This window comes from Gossypium raimondii, chromosome 12, assembly GCF_025698545.1.
Source record: "Gossypium raimondii isolate GPD5lz chromosome 12, ASM2569854v1, whole genome shotgun sequence".
NCBI classification, from domain to species: Eukaryota; Viridiplantae; Streptophyta; class Magnoliopsida; order Malvales; family Malvaceae; genus Gossypium; species Gossypium raimondii.
This window is the reverse complement of record NC_068576.1, coordinates 53,649,495-53,670,573: the sequence shown is the minus strand read 5'-3', so window position 1 is coordinate 53,670,573 and position 21,079 is coordinate 53,649,495. Positions and strand designations below refer to the sequence as shown.

Below are 21,079 nucleotides of genomic sequence, written 5' to 3'. Positions count from 1 at the left end.
ACTCCCAATCTTTACATGGACAATCAAATGTGAGATTAGCATTAACAGAGAAAACTGAGAATTGTGGTCAAAACTGAAATTTGTATGAGAATATTTGTGGAGACAGTAAAGAATCAAGGGAAAATTAACAATAAAGTGATCCAAAACACCAGAAACAGGCCATTTATTGGGAGGTAGAATCAACAGAGTTCCACATACCCAAAAATACCCCTACAGGCTGCAAGAACCCAATGGTGCAACCGTGCAAGCTTCTTCCATCTATTTTAGGCCTCTTCCTGTTTCTCTTACTCCTCCATCCCCATTTGATAGCATAGCTGAAGGTACCATTATTTAAGGATTCTACAACTGATCCACCTTAATCTGTCTGAATGATCCGGCCGATTCAATAGAAGCCAGACCTGTCTGAAATCACCACTTTATTTATCTATAGTCCCCTTTATAAATTGATGGATCTTGGTCTTAATCTTGGTTTCAATCGAAGCATAGTTGACTCGACAAATTCACTTGATTGATCGGGGGTATTCTTCCATGTTGCTGTAAAGGGTTCAGCCATGTATTTCTTAAATTTGGACATAAACCAAAAGTATAGTTGTCTAGATTCATCATGACAAAAAGAAAACGAGAAAAAACCAGGCATCAACTACTGCTTGTTGAGACTTTCCCAATAACCTTTCTCCCATTTCTTCACTTGCAATATTGAGTTATTTTTTCTTCTGAGAAATACTGCAAGAGCTCGACTGTCATAAGGAGGTGGCAAGGTACACGGATTTGTGATTGAAGGACCTTTCACCAATGATTCCATCATGAACTTCTTTTTTCGCCCTTCGAGCCCTTCTGCTTGACAAGCCATTACCTCTGAGCACAACTCCATGGCTCCTTCAGGTATTCTTGGCTTAAATTTCAACAACTTGGCATACTCATTTAACAAATGATACATGTAATCATAAATGTAGTCCATTTTTAGCTGCTCCTGCATAAAGCTACTGGCTGCTTTTCCTATTTCATGTGCCTGCCAAATCCATTAATATTCTATCAGGTTTAACAAAGGCAATGCCAAAATACAACATCACATAATTCAAATATTAAGTACAATTGGTACCTTCTTTTTGTGATTGTTGCCCCAGTCCACAGCAAACTTAAGGGATCTGCATTTGTCATCATTCCTTATAGGCCAGTAATGCTCCACAGGCTGCATGCTTCTCATGAAGAAATCATAGAACTCAGGCTGTACAATCAATGTAACAGAATCACAGGCCAGAATGTATTTTTCACTAACAGACCATGCATACCCTTCAATGTAGATCTTGTACCTACATAAACACCAAAGAAAAAGATTTACAAATTGATAGCTAAAGAGTTTACAAGAATGTTGTTCTGGGTCCAGAATTAAACCTATATGTGCATTGATCTGCAACGTTGGATTGTTTAAAACCTTGCTGGCTTTCAAGGATCCAGTCCTGCAAACCAGGCCTGTTAATTTAAAATTTGTTTGAACAAAAGATCAAGGCTTTATGCTGAGAAATGTTAACAATGATAGCATTTTGATTTCCACCTGGATAAACAGGCGAGCATTCCAGTCCTGTTGACCAGTGACATTGCATTTAAGAAGGTCCTGCCTTTTCTCGTCCACAAATGGATTCCCTTTCCAGTAGGCATATGGTTCCCTATCTATCCATTCCCTCTTCTTTCCCTCTTTAATATCTTTCAATATGCTGTCCCATGGCTTTATATTTATCTCAGCCCTGAAGTACAAAAAAAATACCCTTTAGTTAATTAATACAAAATTGTCTTAAAAACACACATGCAGAAAAAATAAGGTTTATTTTGGTTTAATTTTAAACTGACATGGAAATTTATTGAGTGTGTAACTGACATATTCTTTTCTGTTCTGTATGTACAAATGAATAAAAAATAACTAATGAAATTGGGACAAGGCGAAAGCAGGCTCAGCGAATAGTTAAATTCCAAGGCATTTCAAAACTTTACAGGTGTTGTCAGATGCCTAAAAATGGCAGACCACTTGTCAATGAAAAAGGGGACCCCTTTATAAGCATGCAACCGAAACTACCTTTAATACCATTTGGCATTCGAATTACAAGTAGAACTGACGAGTGTGATTTTCTGTATTATACCATGCAAATGGCAACAAAGAGGAAAAACAGGACGGAAAAAAACGACAGGAGATGAGGCTGTAAATTGTAAAAAAAGGGAAGCGTTACCATCCCCAGAAGGACCAATCAGGGAAGACTATATCCAAAGTTTCTTTATCTCCACAGTAGCGAAACAATGGTGGTGGGGCTGTTGCATTCGGTCCTTTGTAGTCCCTTGATTTAATCACCGGCCTATCTTCAGTGTCGAACATGATTTCAAGGTCCGGTAGCTTTCCGGGGTACTTCCTGAGGAGTTGTAAGATGCCCCAGATGGTGAAAACATCTCTTGTTTGAATGGCTTTTCTGAAGTTTTTAACGTAGGCTTTTCCTCCTTTGACTACGAGGTGAAATGTGGCTGTTCTGTTAGCTCTTTCCACCATGTCCCGGGTGATCCCCGATGTTTTCCAGGGCCGTAAATCTTCGTGGATCCATCTGAAATAATCAGGGCAAACAGGGTTTGATGAAGGGTCAATGTCTTCTGCTCGGAATGTCTTGGGGTAATAATTCTTTGGACATGTTTGTGTCTGGTTTTTATTTTTGGTGCATTTCAGTGGGATTTCAATCCTCCGTACTGCAACTTTTGGTTTCTCTGATATTACCACAGTCTTGTCCGTTGAATGCTCGAGAAAAACCCCAGACTGCAAAAAAACAGAAAAAAAAAAAAAACTCAACTAAACATGAAGTAAAAACATTTGCAGAACCTAACATGAACTTACAGTGTCAATCCATGAGGAATATGTAACAAAAGCAGCCATGAGAAAAACGGTTAAGACAAGAAAAGCAGTGGTAGTTGGAGTTTTTCTTTTCAATGGAGGAGGCCGCCATGAAGGTTTCTCAAAGAAATGTCTAGCCAGACCAGATCTCTGCAGCATGGATTCCTTACTGAACATTAAAAAAAAAAAAACCAAAGAAAATGCTGCTTCTTTCACCAATTTGTGTGTGATTATTAGTAGAGTAATCTCTTGTTGATGAAGGCAAAGAGGAAGGGTAATGAACAAGTTCCAAGTGAACTGTGGTAAAGATCAATGTGAGTTAAGGTAATGGACAAAAGAAATGTGCAGGAGATAATTGAGAGCGTGAGATAAGAATGAATTTCCTAGATCCCTCCATAAAAAACCCATGGTATCTTCTAGTGGGGGTTTTGCTTAAACGTTAAAATTGCCATAATGGTATTCCGCATTGACAATTGCCCGACGGCTGAAAGTAATTGGAGGTGAGTTGGGGACCATTGGAATTTTCCTATGCACATAATGGCAAATGCTTCTCCATTACTTTTAATTTAAATAATTGGTAAATTTTGGTTTTGGTCTTTTTACCATGCTCAAATATGGAATATAGTCCTTGTATTTTAATATGCTCAAATATGGAGTATAGCCTTTGGGTTAAATTATGCTATTAGTCCCTTACTTTACGAAAATTGTGGATTTAACCTTTATATTTTAATTTGGTTAATGTCAATTTGTATTTTCGAATTGATCAATTTTAATCGTTGTACTTTCTAATATTTATCCAAATAGTAACACTAAATATGATTGGTTAAATTCAAGTACTAACCTTGTAGTATGTGAACAATAATAGGTTTTTAGTCTATAATCTCCAATCGATCATTTCAAGTCATTATACTTTTCAAATTTTAAAATTTCAATTTTGATGTAAATAATAGTTGTTAATCCATTAACTAGATTTTTAGTGAGTGCTAAGTAATGTGTGAGCACATATGATAATATGTTTACCGTATGAGATATTCTAGAAATAGTAAAACTTAATAAATTTAATAGTTATTGTTTGGTGATGGTTGAAATTTTAAAATTGAAAAGTACAATAGGTAAAAACGATAAATTTAAAGTATATAGATTAAATTCGTAACTTTTGTAAAATATAGGGACTAATAGTAAAATTTAACCTAACATTTGTATTTTAATTTGGTATAATTTAGTGCTTTATTTTTATAATTCCCTTAATTATTCAAGTTAAACCTTGTGATGAATTTTTTTTTCTTAAAAGTATTATTTCCAACTATGTTGTTTTTGAAATGTAGATATTTTATAATGTCATTAGCACTGTTTTCATAATTGAACTGACCGATTAGATTGATAATCGATTTGGGTATCGGTCTGGAACAATGGATCGTATCGGTTGATCAACAAACCAATTGAACCAGGCAATCGGTCCAATATTTTTTTATTTTTTAAATAAATTATTCAATTGAATTGACTAAATCGATTAAACTAAGAATCGATGATCTAACCAATGCAACCACCAATCCGATTTTATAAATCTTAATTGCTAATTAAAAATATTTTAATAAAAATTTGACATAAATTTTATAATTAAAATAATTAATCATACTAATTATTTATATACAATAGATGGAGGAGAACTATAATTTAACCCAAATAATTTCAGTTCTAACTGAACTTCCTATTCCGTCTACCTAGTGTCTATGCCTCGAACACTATGTGTACCTAGTAGAGCTGTCCATGGGCCGGGCCGGGCCCAGAAAAATTTTTGGCCCGACTCTTAGGCCCGGCCCAGCCCGAAATATGGGCCTGAAATTTTGCCCAGGCTCGGCCCGGGAAAAAAAGAGTAAGCCCGAGCCCGGCCCGGCCCGATTTTTAATAAACACAAAAAAATATTTTAAAAATAAAAAAATTAAAAAATATTTTAAAAGTATTTTAAAATTAAAAAATAAAAATAAAAATATATATTTATTATATTGGGGCCGGGCCGGGCCGGGCCAAAAAAGTTGAGCCCGAGCCCGGCCCATTTTTTAAACGGGCCTCGTTTTTTGCCCAAACCCATATTTCGGGCCTATATTTTTACCCAAACCCTCCCATATTTCGAGCGGGCTATCGGGCCGCCCGGCCCATGGACAGGTCTAGTACCTAGTGGCAGAGCCAATTGACCCCACCATAAAACTTTGTTAAAAAAATTACTTAATAAAAGTTACTCAAAAATTAGTATTATTGTGAATCTATATTACAATATTGTGGCTAGTCGCATAAAATATATGCAACTTGTTTACTTTTTTACTTTTTATTTTTTAAAAATCAATTGAAATGATTATCAGCAGTGGCAAAATCAGAAAAGTACAATACATTTGATGTTATTTTGGTAATTGACACCTATACTACTTGGATAAATATTTTTATTTTTATTTTATTAATATATATTGAATTATTATTTTTAAAATAATATTATGCATTTATTTCTCAATTGAAAAATAATCTTAAATAACACTAACACTAAAATAATCTCTTGTAACAACTTCAGTTGATTGTGTGATTTTTCAGAACCGCCATTATTTCTTGATATCTAAACTAACCTCACCATCCTCTGCCAGTAGCTGCCTCAAAATTTCACCACAAATTGATTTTTTTTTTCTCAATTTTCCAATTATCCACTCATCTTTTGCTAAATCAAACTCTAAAAACCTAAATCTAAGTCTAAAGTTTGCTACCAAAAATCCCAAAAAAGCTGTCCTTTTATTGTATCTTTTGGTTGCTATTGGCTTTTGGGTGGTATTCTTTGTGTTGCCACCTTTTGTCATCTTTACCATTGTTCACTATTTCGATGACGATGAATGGAACTCTTCGTGGCAACAAGGTGAGCAAGGGTCATTCTAAAGTATCTTGAAGAAATAGTTTTTTTATTTATTATCTATTCCTTTTGAGTAGGAAACAACCATTTTAGGGAATGCTCAAAATTATTGTCACTTAGACTTAACCGAATAGATTATTCTTTTAATCGAACTAAAAAATCACCTTCGAAAATTGAATAAATTATTCAGTCCAACCAAACATATTGTATCACGAATCTAAAGGGCCTAATTATTAATCTTTGCAAATAAAGTTGCCCCAAAATAGTAAAATTGTTATATGGTTGAACTCTGCAGAAAATTTATAATTTAAATTCGCAGGAGCAAAAATTTACTGGGCCCCTATTTACAAAAGAGTACGTTTGGTTACCATAAGTTTGGGGGTCCTGAGGGCTGAGGGACGGAGAAGAGCCCAAGTTGGCTAAAAATATTAGTAAGGTGACAACAACTTGAAGACATAAGGTAGCCCAGATTTTTTTAAAATAATAAGAGAGAGAAATTTGAAATTTCAGGTGGGTCAATACCATATTTAATGCAAGTCTGATGAAGTCAAGCACCTACATTGTTTTCTAGATTAAAATTAATTCATTTCCAAATCACATTAATCCAATCTAATAACAATCTCATTACTTCATCTTCCTGATTCAGTGTGAATACTTCGACTCATTCGACCCGTGGCTACAAAGAGTCAGCAAATGACAGCAACATCTTTGTTGTCATGTTCGGTGCAATCTTGTTTCTATGATTCATTTTGTTAAAGCGTTGTGTGTTTTTAGAGGCTAAGCTTACTAAGCTTCCAATAACGGCTTCAATGGATGTCGGTTTGGACTACTGCTGGCAACACAGAACCTAAGCCAAAATAAAAATAATATAGAACAGTTCTAATTATTAGTATGATGGCAGCTATGGCTTGAACAGCAACAAATACTATAGAGAAATTAAGTGGGATGTTTTAAATTCATACATCACTGGATGAATAGGATCAACATTTGTAAGAAAAGGACGAAAAAGTCCAGTCATTGTTCATCATGGCTGATGTAAGCCATTGTTACAGCAGTCCTACATATAAATATGAAACAGGCTTAGTTTCATTAAAACCGTAACTTAGTTTTGTCTTGCATATCCTTGAATTCCTGGTTCAGTACTTTGGTTTCCCTTTAGAATTAGTTTTCTCATCAGAAATGTATTTCTTTTTTTGGTTAAATGCTTTTAGTCATTGAATTTGCAGAAGGTGGTATTGAAAATCATGACCATGAACGACGAAAAGACAAAAAAGAAAGCTATAGAGGCTGTTGCCGACATATATGGTAATAATAATCAAGAAAACACCCCCTTTTTTTGGGTCTAAATTGATTTGATGAAACATCACGTGTTTGGGTGATGAACAGGGGTTGACTCAATCGCGGCAGATGTGAAGGAGCAAAAGTTGACAGTCATAGGGGAGATGGACACGGTTGCCATTGCCAAAAAACTCAAGAAAATAGGGAAAGTAGACATTGTTACGGTGGGACCTGCTAAAGAAGAGAAGAAAGATGAAAAGAAGACGAAAAGAAGGGTGAAAAAAAGAAATGATTATCAAAATTTGAAGCTTGTATTGTCGGCTTTTTTTTTATAAAAATAACTTTAAAAGTTTCATTATTTATAAAATGTCTCACCTTCAAAATAAAATACATTATTTATAAAAAATATCTCACCTTCAAAATAAAATACGAAAATAATTTGTTTCAAGCACTAAATGGGTGGTGGAGCATCAATCCATCGCATCATGTATTTACATGATTAGCATTTTGAGATTAGTAAATGGGTGGTGGTGCCGATGATTACCATTTTGAATTAAAATATATATTTTTAGGTGGTGTCAATAAAATTAGTCGCCCGTATTGATACATGTATTTACTCGTTTAAATTATTTGTATTTTTAAAGAAAAAAAATTTAAAAATTATTATTTTATTAGATCACGCCAATCCAATAGTTTTTGTCCCCTCCTCCAACTTTTTTAAACCCAAAATATTTGATTTTTTTTTGGCAGTAAAAGCTTTTTTTAAAATCTCTCCTAATCTTTATTTTTCACCCACTCACCTTAATTATTTCTTTCTCAAAATAATTTATTTTTTTAAAAAGTAATTCAAAAAGTTTTAAACCCGAAATAAATCTTTATGTTTAAAAAAATTCTTTCTCAAAATAATTTATTTTAAAAGAATACTTCAAATTTTTTATTTGAAGTTAATCTTTTATTGAAAAATATTTAAACCCAAAATAATTATTTTAATGATGTTAATTAAATGTTTAATTACACATAAGAAAATCGAGATTCTAAATAGAATAGATAGTATAATAAAAAAAATTTGAGAAAGAAAGAATTGGGGTGAGTGGGTGAAAAAAATAAAAATTAGGGTGAGATTTATAAAAAAAAAAAAAGAAAACTGACATTATGGGCCAAAAATATACTGGTGGCGCCAATCATATTGATACCACCAGAAAAAATCAATCCTTGTGGGTTTAAAATAAAAAATCTGACACTAGGGGGGAAAAATATTGATTGGCACTAAAAAAATCAAATATTTTGGGTTTAAAAAAAAGCTGGAGGAGGGGGCAAACCTAATAAAATAATAAATTTTTAAAAAAAATTATTTGGAAAAACACGAGTATTTTAGAAGAATGGATATGAGTATCAATACGGGTGATGCCAATTTCGTTGGCACCACCCGAAAATATATATTTTTTAATTCAAAATGCCAATTATTGGCATGATGTATGGGTTGATGCTGATTTCATTGGCACTATCTCATTTATAGCTCAAAACAAATCATTCTCGTATTTTATTTTGAAGATGGGTCATTTTCATAAATAATGAAACTTTTAGAGTTATTTTTATATAAAAAAGCATGCATTGTTTCTGAATACTTTATCTTACCAATAAACATGCCAATAATATTACCCGCTTTCATTTTGCTTGAATCTACTATGGCCTGTTTGGCAATTAGTTTATAGTTGATAATTGATTACAATAACTAGTTTGATCAATTGATTCTATTAATTGATTGACCAACTGGTTCTATTAACTGTTTATTTAAAAGTGTTTGGTAAAACTTAATTGATAGTTGAAAACTGATGTGTAAAATGATAAATAAGAGCGTGACGCATTTTATTGTTAAATATTTATTTGTTTATAATGCTTAGTCTTTATTGGGTAAAATTATTCAAAATTTTTATTTAAATAATTGTATTATTAAATTTGTTACTAAATGGGTTTTTTTGTGCCGCTTGTATTAATTGAAAGTTTTATTTCCTTTACTCTTCTCCAATTTAATATTTTATATAAAATAATTTTAGGTGTCATGAATATGCAAATCAAAATTCAAATAACTTTATTCTCCAATCTTTAACATTAATCGTCGATTAACTTGGATCTAATGTATGTTTCTCTATTTGTTAATGAGTATTGATTAATTGCATCGATTGTTGAATCATCGCTTGAAGCTCACTAGGTACACTTTAAAAAAGAAAACTTGATAATCCAATAACTTAAATAAAAATATCGAATAGTTCATTGACTTAAATGAAAATTTTTAAATAATTTAATGACTTTCGTATTCGATCTGAAAAAAAAAAAAAAACAAATTTTAACATTTCAATTAATAATAGTTTGATTCTACTATTAACCGAATCGACTACAGTTTGAGCAAGAAAAGAGAGAAGAATTCTGAAAGATAAATTGCTTAAGCGTAGTAAAATAGCCACTACATTTCTGCAAGAGTTCGTCTGAGTTGACCTTTGTGATAATCCTGGGGTAATTCCATCTGTACCAAACTTTTAAAAACTGTTACGCACCGGTATACAACACTATTAAAGTACTGTTTTCAGAAAAGAAAAAAAAAATCTGGCTCACTGTCTGTGCAGCTAAAGGCCAAACAGAAACAAGGCAATCAATCAAATCGTGAGAGAACTTGGTTCATTATACAAGTTTACTAGTGTTACGGAACAAACTAGAGAAGCAGAAACTGACATAGAAGGAAAGAACGAGAGAAATTCGAGAGAAGAAAAGGAGGAGAAAAGAAACAGAAGAAGATAATTGTGAAGAAAATAGAGAAGCGGTGAAACAGAATAGCAAGAGGAGAAGAGAGAAGGGAGAAATGAGACGAAACAGATTCAATTCACCAAATATTGAAAAGAAAACTATCAGCTAATTAGCTGTTACAGCTGTTAGTATACAGCTGTCAAAACTGATCCTAGAGCACCGTTTCAACTTGCTGCTAACTCTCTTTGCTAACCTAATTCGCTGTTAACCACCTTCATTAGTAAACAATTTCTCCCGTAACAATTAGGTCAGAAACGGAAAGACATTTTATAAATTATGAATCAAAACTGTCTAGAAATGGCCTTGATCCCACCAACTTGTTTTGACAATAAAAACCACCTTACGAAGCAAATTCAATATGTTTTTTTTGGTGAACTTGAATCAAGATCTGCATTCTTCTGCAGTTTCAGGCTTGGGAGGGACCTTCTGGCCCTCTGATGGCACTATTCCCGATTCTTGTTGAACAGGAACACAAGGTCTCCAAATTGTTTCCGTGCCTACATCCATGAGTGCAATGCCCTTAGCTTGCAAATGAGCTCTCATCTGATCACTTTTCAAGAAGTCTTTGTTTCTCCTCACTTCAGCTCGTTCGTTAATTAGACGAATCACATCATCTTCCACCAACCCCGCTCTCGTTAATGCTTTCTCCTTTAATTGCAGCAAAACCTGTTTAGTAGAAATTCATCATCTTTAGTGTTAAAACTTTTACAGAAGGCACGAATCAGTACCATCATTTAATAAGTAAATCCCGTCACCTCGTTATAAGAGCAAGGTAGCTGCAATCCAAGAACATCCAAAATTTTCGTAACTTCTTTCTCAACCTCTTTAAGGGATTGAATTACCAATAATCTTTGTTGCTTTTGCTGCTTCTTCTGCCACATTAAAAGAGAAAATATATTTTCATCTTCCTTGGCATAGACTTGTATATATATAAAAAAGAGAGTCACTAGCATTCGGAAAGATAAACAAATACCTTTAGCATGGTCAACAAATTGTTTACCAACTTCAAAGCTTCTAGAAAGGCACCAGTCAGTATAAGTGAAGTGCTCAAGTCATCTGACATTTTCACCTGGAACTCATTGCGGAGCTTGCTAATGCATTCCTTGGCGTCCGGACTAATCCGAGCTGGTTTGCCATCGTTGGGCATTTCTTCTTGTAGTTGCAATAGAGCATCTTGACAATCTTTCAAAGTCTGTACAACAAAGCAGGTAAGGATACTTTTCCGAATGACTTGAATCTAAACTAACTCCAGGTACATTTGCCTGGAGTCTGTAATTTAGAAAAAACTTGGGATCACAGGTCAACTCAGCAAATAATTCGGCACACTTTAGAGGAATTTTTAACCTGGAGGCAAATCTACCAGTAGCGCAAATCTAATCAATTATAGAAGAATGTTAAGTGGTAAAAGGAGGCCAATATTAAAATATAGCTGAACTCCAAGAAATGGAATGAGGCACGCTCCTGCATCCATGACACCTCACAAAGTATACAAGCCCTAGACAATTGATACAAACAAATTTTAAGCCTAAAAGGCCAGATCACTGTCCGTACTAAGACATCTGAATTCTGACCATTATATGCCTATTGCAAAGTAAAATAGCAGTGAAATTAGCTTTAAACCTGATATATGTAAAAAACAGCATCTGATGCACCTTCCAACTGAACAACGGAGTAATTGAGAGGAGAACGATAGTGTGCATTTATCAAGAAGTATCGCAAAGCCAGTGGATGATATCTCTCAGTAATCTAGAAGAAAACAAATAATTTAACACAAAAAAGGAAGCTCGTATGAGAATACTTCTGCAACTAGAATCAGAGGGGAGGAAAATCAAATAAATAATTACCCCCAACTTTACCTGGCGAATTGTGAAAAAGTTACCCAAAGATTTTGACATCTTCTCATTGTTATTAGTAACATGCCCATTGTGCATCCAATAACTTACATCACTCTCTTCGCATGCAGCACAACTTTGAGCAATTTCATTTTCATGGTGAGGAAAAATCAAATCAAGCCCACCTCCATGAATGTCAAATTTGAAGCTTAAATAATGTGCACTCATTGCACTACATTCTATGTGCCACCCAGGTCGTCCAGGTCCCCATGGGCTGTCCCAAGATGGCTCACCTGGCTTTGCAGCCTGAAACAATTATTAAACATCAGAATTTGGAAATTATGCCAACATTATATATGGCAGGTAACTGATGCAAATAGAATGGATGAAGAAATTTTGACATTAGAATTTGTGCAACAATAGTTTCAATGAAATGTTTCATAATTATTGAAGGGGGAGGGGTATCTAAATTGCAAGTCTTAAATTTTGGTTATCTGGTAATTAGGGTTTGTCATCCTTGTACTCTATGTAACCTAGAGTTCAGATGAATGTTGGACAATGAGACGCGTCTCATGCAGATATGCTCACTGTTTTTTTTTAAGTTTCCATATAATTTGAGGATAAGACCTCCTTATCTAAATGTGTCGGACATAGGTGTTGAACACAAGTACCATAGAGAAAATGAAAAGTTCAGGTAACTTAGCTTGTACTTTATATATAGTTGCCTATTTAAAGTCCCATCCATAGAGTTTATGCGGTAGTTTTTTCAGTCAACAGCTAGACATTAGAAAGCAATGGTAATTTGAGTAATTTTTTTTATAGCTTGACCAGATTACGCACAGTACAGCAACTCTGGGAGGGGCAAATTTTAGAACTTAGATGAAAAGTCACAAGCATGAACACACTATAAATACCTACTCCTTAAATAAATTTAATAATAACTGAACCTAATTGAAGGGAGCTCAAGCACATAAACTAAAGGTCCACCACGATCAAGCCTCAATCCTCAAGATTTCAAAAGGAAAGAATCTTGAGCCTATAGGCTAGACTCAGCTTGATTACATCCCTAAAGTTTACTAGTAAGTTAGTAGGTTTTGCACCTTCCATAATGCAAAGTCGGAAGGATTACGCTTCCTTGAGTCAACAGCAACACGTTCACCCGCTCTATTGTTTTCCAGCTTCTGCCCAGATAACTTGCCATAATTTGGGAATTTATCAACAGCAAAAAACACATCGCCGTCAACAACATATCCAAAGTCTTTGTTTATAATCTGCAAGATGAAATTATAGAGAAAGTTATGAAAGGAGTTAAAAAACAGCATATGAAGTATTTGCCTTCAGCCCTTCACACGTTATACTAATGCAATATATGTAATAAACTTCATGTTCAGCAGTTCAACAACTCTTAACAATTAAATTGGGCAACTTCAGTTCAATATGAATTGGTGCAAGTTAAAAACTGCTCTTCTACTTCTTCATGATCAATATTAAAGGGAAGCATCTTAAATGCCTTCTAAGACCAGAGCATGGGTCCTTGCTACATCATTGATTATCATTGGGCAGATGTAGATAAATTACAAGTATACAGTACATGACAATGACATGCCCAATAATATCTTTTTACCACAATGATATGGTAACGATCTGAGAATATTACCAAATATAACCCATTTAAATGAATCATACTTTTGTTAATGCAAATACATACATATGCACATTATGCATGCCTACATAAAAACATAGTTGTATCATGGGTTTTAAATGTGCATAAACCTAATTATACAAGGAAAATTCCCCTAAAGTAGTAATAGAGATGCAACAGTGAACTCGACCATAAATATGTGCACTACATTTTCCACAAGGGGGGAGAGAGAGATGCAAGATTGCTAAAGGCAGAGAGGAATCATGGTATTCATATTTCTACAAAATAAAACTAGCATATTCAGTAGGAAGGAAACCTGAGTTATCATATCTTTGATCTGCTCCATGTGATCAGAAACGCGCGGCTCATGTGTTGGAGAAAGGCACTGTAGATCACTCATATCTATATTATATTCTTTACAGTACCGATCACTCAAACTTATTGGATCTTCTCCAGTCTCATTGGCACGACGGATTATCTGCAAAAGTCCAATCAGTAGCTCTCATAATATGAGAAAGAGAAAGACATAATTGTTGTTGACATAAGAGAGATGGACTATTAGTCAGAAAGTAAAAGTGATAAACCATTAGCAACAAGAGAACGCTTTCTGTCTATAACATCTCCAGAAAGAATGCTCTTAAACAAGTTCAAAACAGATTAACATATCAAATAGAAGTCTTTAAGCTCTTGTAACGTCAACTGTTGACATAATTATTCAATAAGCTCAAAAGGAGAAAACAACTATTAAGTTGAGGTTTCAACTCCCCACCCCAATATTAGAAATACATAAGTTGAATGCATCAGATTCAAATGATAAGTATCCTTTCAACATAAAAAAAAGAAAATACGTCATTGCTCTCAACTAAAACACCAAAAACCAAAAGCAAAGAGCCACTCAAATAGAAATTCAAACCTTATCATCAACATCAGTAAAATTCCTGACATAAGTAACCTCATAACCCAAATACTTAAGGTACCTGTATAATTCCAATAGTCAGCAACCAATTTTAAAAATAAAGGGGGAAAAAAGCATAAGGGGTTTCTCTAAGACAAATTATGCACCTGTAAAGGACATCAAAGGAAACGGCAGCACGAGCATGGCCAAGGTGACTGAAATCATAGGCAGTGACACCGCAGACATACATGCGAACTTTTCCAGGGGTTTTGGGCTTGAAAACCTCTTTTTGCTGAGTCATGGTATTGTAAACAACAAATTGGAATTCTTGGGTTTCCTTCTCAGCCATTGTTTTAGAAGCTTTTTTTTGGTTTGTTTCTTGCTTTGAGGGATCCATGGCTTGATGCAAAAAAACCTAACCCTAAACAGAATTTGCACAAGCGTTATGTCAGATTTAAACTCCGTCCAACACCCCAAATAGCAGTGTAACATAAATTAGCAGCGATAACAGTTCGCCATTTCCGCTAAACCGATGCCTTTTAAAATATTAGGATAAGAGAGAGTAAGATAAGATACAGAAAATCAAATATAGCAGAGTGATGCAGAATCAGACAACACAAACCGAGCCATACCTCAAAATCTCATGACTCATTAAGTTTAGGGTAGAGGTGATCATGGGCCGGGCCAGGCCTTGATAGAATTTTGGGCCCGCATGTTAGGCATGGGTCTGGCCCAGCCCAAAAAGGGCCTAATTTTCTGCCCAAACCCGCCCCAGATTATACATGCCAATCCCGGGCTCGACCCGGCCCATATTAAGTTTTTTCTTCACTTTGTTGGGACGGGAATGCTGTATTGGCTCTATGTTGTAACTCAGTCAAGTGATTGCAGCTACTAGTGGCCTTGTACTGCAGGTACAGTGAATGAGCCTGACAATGGCAGTTAGATTTAATGTGTGGGATTTGTATGTTGTAATGTTAAAAGACTTGCATAATGAGGTAAAAGAAATTATTTTGGAGGGGAATTTTAGGTTAAATTTGCTTTGCCATGATGTTTGGTTTCATGTTTAAAAAGGAAATAATCAGACAAAGGTTAAAATGAACATTGATAACAAATTTCTTCCCTTTCAATTTTCATTTCTGTTGCCATTCATAAAACAAACGAAAACAAATTGAAACACTGAAACAAACAAAAGATCACCAAAAGATAGTAAAATGTAATCAACCAACCAAACGATCACCAAAAGATAGTTGAACAAAGCATAAAATAAATTTAAGCATTCCCAAAATCCATGATTGATTCAGCATTTCCATATGGGAGGCATTTCCATGATTGATTCAGCATTCCCTAAATCCATTTAGCCCCAATCAACAATTTTTTAGCTTAAAATACAACACAGATATGCCTTTTCTGAGCATATAGGAGGCATTTCACAGAATAAATAACAGACTACTAAATAGAGACACATTTTCCCTTGACAACTATGAATATTCCTCTTAGCTATCCCACTGGGGTACCCGTATCTTTGAAATTTCATACAAATTTTATTTATCCAATTAAACTTCATTTTCATCTCAATTATATATGCTCCATTTTCTTCTCAATTAAACAATTTCGAAAACTTGGGAATGCATAAAGAAGGGGAGGGTCGATGAAGGAGCGTGGGGCTTTTGAGTTTTTCAAATTGGAAACTGTGATATTTTGCCTATTTTACTATTTCTAATCACTTTTATTGGGATTTTCTCTCTTTTTCTTTTACTATTTCAGTTAGTGGTCTAATATTGTAATTATATAAACTAAAGCTTAAATAGAGAGTTTCTGCAGATCTGAAATGCATGTGGGTTACATGAAAAAAGACGATTAGAGGGAAAGGGAGATTTCTTACCTACTGCAACAGTGGAAGCAAATGGCAGAGGAAACAGGCGACTGGGATTAGGGCTGATGAAATTTGGGGGAGACGAAGTGGCCGCCGGAGTGGAGACGGCTGTCCACGGCAGCGGCGCTGGACAGGTGGAGGTGGTGAGCGGCAGGCACTTAGGGATTTTTGTGAAGGAATTGGTTTGGGAATGAGGGGGAAGGGAGTATAGTATCTAAACTTTCTTTTTGGGCTTACCTTCTGGTTTTGGTTGAGTTGGGTACCTTAAGTAAAGGGGCTTTATTTATTTAAGGTTTTAAGGCTAAAATATCCCAAGTTAAAATTTTGCTTTGACCGAACATCCTTGAGTTGGCTCAAACTTAAATTTACCGCTTCATTTTAAAGGGTTCCCACCGAGCGGAAGAAACAAGAGAGCAGGAGAGAATTAAAGGAAAAGAGGAGATTCCACCGCCGCCGTCCGAAGAGGAGGACGATCTCCGTCACGACCATGAGCAGGGCCAGAGTCAGAATAAAGACACCTCGTCGGCGATTGTCGCGCTAGCTGACGATCTTAAAAACCAGTTCATCAAGCAGATAAGAGCACAAGTTTTTCTCTTTTGCTTTGAAATCTAAACCCTAGATTGCTGCTTTCTGCCTATTTTGTTATCCTATTTTTTTCATTGTTTTTATGTTCTTTTAGATTACCGTTCTTTTTATCTTTAATTCTTTATTTGTATGTTCAGGTTCTTGTAGCTGGAATATTATTGTAGCGATGAAAACGCGCGTAAGTATATCAACAAAAAAGGTTTTAGGGTTTTATTTACTTATTTGTTAGCATTAAGAATGTAGTCAGTGGGGAGCTAAGGGTGAGAGGGCTGCACTCAAAATAGAAAATTTTACATTTTGGTTCTTAAAATTTTTTAAAATTTTAAGTTAATAAAATTAAATTGTACTTTGATCTCTCTTAAAAATGATAAAAATTTAAATTAATTCTTTAAAAATTATAAAGATTAAAATAGTAAAATTCTAAAAATTTCTTTCACCCCTAGATGTAGTCGTGCTTATACCATCCTCTAACGCCTCTAAGCTTGCAGCCTTGATTAGATTTGCTGCATGGAAATGATTAGTGCATATACCATAAAAGGGTTTAACTTCAGTGATAGAAGATTTAAGAAACTGGGCTTGGATTTGGTGATTAAGTAACTTATGGATGAAGACAGATAGTATGAAAATAAGTTTTAGCTGATCTTTTGAGGAATTAACTACTGCACATAGGTATGTCGTCGAATCTTTGAATTTTGTAGCTTTAAGTGAAAGGGCAGTTTATCATAAACTCTTGTACAAGTGAGAAGCGACATGGTAAGAGCTTGTTAACTAACTGTCCAAATTTCTCTTTGTTTCATTTATCTTGACAGTATTTGTTTGTTAAAAAAAGAAAAATGTAGACAGGGGCAGTGCCTTCACCGTGCCTTGTAATTTTCTCTCAAATTCAATATTATATCAGAACTTTTGAAATTTCCATTGAAGAAAGTAGAACTGATGAGGATGGTATTTCATGCGAGTGGAATTAATTGCACGGTATAGCAGCCAACCAGTAAATTAGTTAGGTTAATAACTTCAAATCTATCACAAGCATTCACCTATGGAACCCTTTTCCTTATTCTGCTGCACATGCAGGAGGGATTGTCGATATTTTGTTGTCTTTTCATTAAAAAGCTGTAAAGTTTTTAAGCTTGCAACCTCTGCTATTTTTGTCTTTGAATTAATGAATTTATTAATCTAAATTAAAGGCTAAACTGTACAGGAACTTTATTTTTTTGTAACCAATAGATAAAGAGAGATTGTCTTGAATAGAGATGAAGGTGATGAAGTACAGCAGGTACTTATGACCGGTCTCAGCCTTGATGTTTTCTTGGTGCAGCGAGTTTGTGCTGTGCCGAACATCTGAGGGGTTGTTTGACCGAATGAATAGGCAATCTACTACTTTCTGATTCATTCTCATTCTTATAACTCCAACTTAACATCGACAAATGATTGTCGAAAATTTCATCAACTAGACCTAGTATTTTGAGCTTATACTTTGTCTTTTGTTCTCTTTCCCAATGTTATCAAGGGACAGGAAATCCATGTCCCTAGCACCAGCATAATGTGGCTTTCTTTCAGATGGAGATTATAAGCACCTATGTCAAAGCTTATTTAGTTAGAACTTACCTTTCTATAATCAATATATTGAAAGAAACGTTTTCCTTTTCTTTCTTGGTGAATTAGAACGGCATAGCTGGTACAGTTGAGCATGATATTGTTTGATAGTTCTTTGAATACTTGAAAGCTGCAGGCGGTGCTGTTTTTGGTTGTCAATAACAGCATCTGCCTTGATATTCGAATTTCTGAAACGTGTAGCTATAATTTATTGTCGTCTGAATATATTTATATGATTTCAAATGATTTCCCTTTACTTTCTTTTCTCTGGTAGCTATTGTCCGGATTTATTTTGAAAAGAAAATCAAATTTCAATCATTAATTTTTTATCATTATTATCAAATGTGTTTATTAATTTAGTATAAATATCTTTCCTCTTTATCATGAACTATAATTGAGGCATATTGTTTTATCTATTTTTTTCAAATTAAAATATAGTCTACTTTTCTATACCAATCACAAATTGCACATTATTTAAAAATAATAGAAATTATCATTATTAGGTAACAATAATTAAAAATACATAATTTAGCACATGTCGCATTAAAAATTAGTATATATAAAAGTATGAGTTTGGAAAAATTTTGAATCGACGAGAATACTCTTTATTTTCGATCATATTACTAAATTAATATTTTTAATATTAACAAAATAAAATTGAATAGTAAAAGGTGAAGAGTATGTTGGAAATGGTACAAATATTTTAATTATGATTTAAAATTTATAAATATTATTAAAAAGTATTGATCTACAATATATCAATCTTTTAATAAGATATTCGAAAATTTCTTTTATTATATTTGAGTTACTAAATAAATTAATATATTTTAGTTACATTTAATAATTTGAATAACAAATTAAATTTTAATTACAATAATTAAAAACATATTATTTAAAAAATTAAAAATTAAACGTGTAAAATCGCATACAACACATGTACCATTAAAATTAGAATTTATAAAAAAAATCAACACATTATATTCTAAAAGACCTCCTTTTACTAAAATTTTAACTTGTATAATATTTAAAATAAACTTTAGTATTGTTTTAATAACTTGATAAAATAACTCTATTTATTGATCTTAATATTTTTAAAACAGTATTAAAGACGAGATATAATCTACATAATTTAAACTCAGATTAAACAATTACATCTTTCAAGATTGAAATCTAGTTATTTGTGTCATTTTGAAAATTACAATTATTTCTTAGGGCTAGTTTAGCATTGTTTTTAAAATTGCTTTTAAAAGTGTTTTGAAAAAGTGATTTTGAGAAGTATTTTTAAAAAGTTTGGTTTAAAATTTAAGTGTTTAATATTACTATCAAAAAGTGCTTTTAAGAAATAAAATATCTTTTTAAACATGGTGTTATTATAAAGTAACAAATAAGCATTTAAATAATGTTCAAATTAATTAATATTATGATATTTTAATAAGAATATAGAAAATAATTTATTAAAGTTTTTGTTAATATTTTAATATATAAAAATAAATTTTAAATATTTTTAAGTAATTAACCAGAGAAAGAAAACTACCATGTGTTGGAGAGATGAAAATGTAATGAAGTTGTCAAAAGTAATTTTGGGAGAGAAAAACTAAAAATTTTTACTTCTCCTTTTGGGGAAAATGCTTTTCATATAAAAAATACATCAAAAAGCACTACTAAACACAACCTTAATATCTAATACTAACCTCAATAGCTACCTCAAAGTTTACTACCACAAATCCCAAAAAAAGCTCTCCTTTTGTCATAAATTTAAGCCTCGTACTTTTTTAAGTAGTTGTTCCTTCCGTTTGTTGTATCTTTTGGTTGCTAATTGATATTGGTTTTTGAGTGCTATTCTTTGTGTTGCCACCTTTTGACATCTTTGCCATTGTTTTCACTATTCAATGATGGTGAATGGAACTCTTCGTGGCAACAAGATGAGCAATGGCCATCCTAGAGTATTTTGGAGAAATAGTATTCTTTATGGGTAGAAAATAACCATTTGGGAATACTCAAAATTATTACCACATGTATTTAAGGAATAGAGGTCGAATTGATATTTCACCGAATAAGTTATTCTTTTAAGCGAGTTTAAAAATCATAGTTGAACTTGTTGTATCATAAATCTAACAGGATCTAAAAGGCCCTAATTATCAATCTATGCAAATAAGGTTGCCCCAAAATAGTAAAATTGTTATATAGTTTAACTCTTTAGAAAAATTATAATTTAAATTCGCAGAGCAAAAACTTACTCGAACCCTATTTACAAAAGAGTACGTTTGGTTACCATAAGTTTGGGGGTTCTGAGGGCTGACTGCTGAGGGACGGAGAAGAGCCCAAGTTGGGTAAAAACATTAATAAGGTGACAACATCTTGAAGACATAAGGTGGCCCAGATTTTTTTTCATATTATAAGAGAGAGAAAATTGAAATTTCAGGTGGGTCCATATACCATATGTAATGCAAGTCTGATAAGTCAAACACCTACATTGTTTTCTAGATTAAAATTAATTCATTTCCAAATCACATTAATCCAATCTAAGAACAATCCCATTACTTCATCTTCCCTATTCAGTGTGAATACTTCGACTCAGTCGGCCCGTGGCTACAAAGAGTCAGCAAATGACAGCAACATCTTTGTTGTCTTGTTCGCGGCAATGTCGTTTCCATGATTCATTTTGTCAAAGCGTTGTGTGTTTTTAGAGAGCTTACTAAGCTTCCAATAATGGCTTCAATGGATGTCGGTTTGGACTACTGCTAGCAACACAGAACCTAAGCCAAAATAAAAATAATATAGAACAGTTCTAATTATTAGTATGATGGCAGCTATGGCTTGAACAGCAACAAA

At 33.6% G+C, this 21,079-nt stretch overlaps 3 protein-coding genes across 5 annotated transcripts; 1 reads left to right on the top strand and 2 right to left on the bottom strand.

Moving 5' to 3' along the window:
- Nucleotides 1-61: 61 nt before the first annotated feature.
- Nucleotides 62-3,307, bottom strand: LOC105765211 (uncharacterized). Its single transcript, XM_012584188.2, has 6 exons — nucleotides 2,867-3,307; nucleotides 2,220-2,788; nucleotides 1,553-1,742; nucleotides 1,393-1,457; nucleotides 1,100-1,310; nucleotides 62-1,009 (listed from the first exon to the last, which is right to left on the bottom strand). Exons 1-6 carry the CDS (start codon nucleotides 3,038-3,040, stop codon nucleotides 641-643), a joined length of 1,578 nt encoding a protein of 525 aa, XP_012439642.1. The 5' UTR covers nucleotides 3,041-3,307; the 3' UTR covers nucleotides 62-640.
- A 3,344-nt stretch (nucleotides 3,308-6,651) lies between these two features.
- LOC105765217 (heavy metal-associated isoprenylated plant protein 39) lies at nucleotides 6,652-7,434 on the top strand. The gene is made up of 2 exons (XM_012584202.2): nucleotides 6,652-7,055; nucleotides 7,137-7,434. Exons 1-2 carry the CDS (start codon nucleotides 6,995-6,997, stop codon nucleotides 7,361-7,363), a joined length of 288 nt encoding a protein of 95 aa, XP_012439656.1. The 5' UTR covers nucleotides 6,652-6,994; the 3' UTR covers nucleotides 7,364-7,434.
- A 2,449-nt stretch (nucleotides 7,435-9,883) lies between these two features.
- Nucleotides 9,884-16,939, bottom strand: LOC105765209 (cysteine--tRNA ligase 2, cytoplasmic). Of its 3 annotated transcripts, XM_012584182.2 has the most exons (11): nucleotides 16,079-16,939; nucleotides 14,829-15,122; nucleotides 14,364-14,617; nucleotides 14,215-14,278; nucleotides 13,618-13,779; nucleotides 12,760-12,930; nucleotides 11,684-11,965; nucleotides 11,448-11,573; nucleotides 10,801-11,019; nucleotides 10,583-10,699; nucleotides 9,884-10,493 (listed from the first exon to the last, which is right to left on the bottom strand). In XM_012584182.2, exons 3-11 carry the CDS (start codon nucleotides 14,591-14,593, stop codon nucleotides 10,209-10,211), a joined length of 1,656 nt encoding a protein of 551 aa, XP_012439636.1. In that variant the 5' UTR covers nucleotides 14,594-14,617; nucleotides 14,829-15,122; nucleotides 16,079-16,939; the 3' UTR covers nucleotides 9,884-10,208. The 3 variants fall into 3 exon arrangements, with proteins under 3 accessions (XP_012439636.1, XP_012439635.1, XP_052481295.1); XM_012584181.2 differs by lacking the exon at nucleotides 14,829-15,122; XM_052625335.1 differs by lacking the exons at nucleotides 14,215-14,278; nucleotides 14,829-15,122; nucleotides 16,079-16,939 and having other exon boundaries at nucleotides 14,364-14,507.
- Between the last annotated feature and the right edge of the window lie 4,140 nt (nucleotides 16,940-21,079).

Excerpts from the sequence above, each read along its gene's own strand:
- LOC105765211 (XM_012584188.2), bottom strand. The coding sequence starts at position 3,040 with ATGTTCAGTAAGGAATCCATGCTGCAGAGATCTGGTCTGGCTAGACAT. Across the intron at positions 1,458-1,552 it reads ATGCTCGCCTGTTTATCCAG|GACTGGATCCTTGAAAGCCA; the intron begins GTGGAAATCAAA and ends CCTGGTTTGCAG. Across the intron at positions 1,311-1,392 it reads GCAGATCAATGCACATATAG|GTACAAGATCTACATTGAAG; the intron begins GTTTAATTCTGG and ends GTGTTTATGTAG.
- LOC105765217 (XM_012584202.2), top strand. The coding sequence starts at position 6,995 with ATGACCATGAACGACGAAAAGACAAAAAAGAAAGCTATAGAGGCTGTT. Across the intron at positions 7,056-7,136 it reads GGCTGTTGCCGACATATATG|GGGTTGACTCAATCGCGGCA; the intron begins GTAATAATAATC and ends GGTGATGAACAG.
- LOC105765209 (XM_012584182.2), bottom strand. The coding sequence starts at position 14,593 with ATGGATCCCTCAAAGCAAGAAACAAACCAAAAAAAAGCTTCTAAAACA. Across the intron at positions 13,780-14,214 it reads TTACTGATGTTGATGATAAG|ATAATCCGTCGTGCCAATGA; the intron begins GTTTGAATTTCT and ends GGACTTTTGCAG. Across the intron at positions 12,931-13,617 it reads TCAAAGATATGATAACTCAG|ATTATAAACAAAGACTTTGG; the intron begins GTTTCCTTCCTA and ends TTCATCTTGCAG.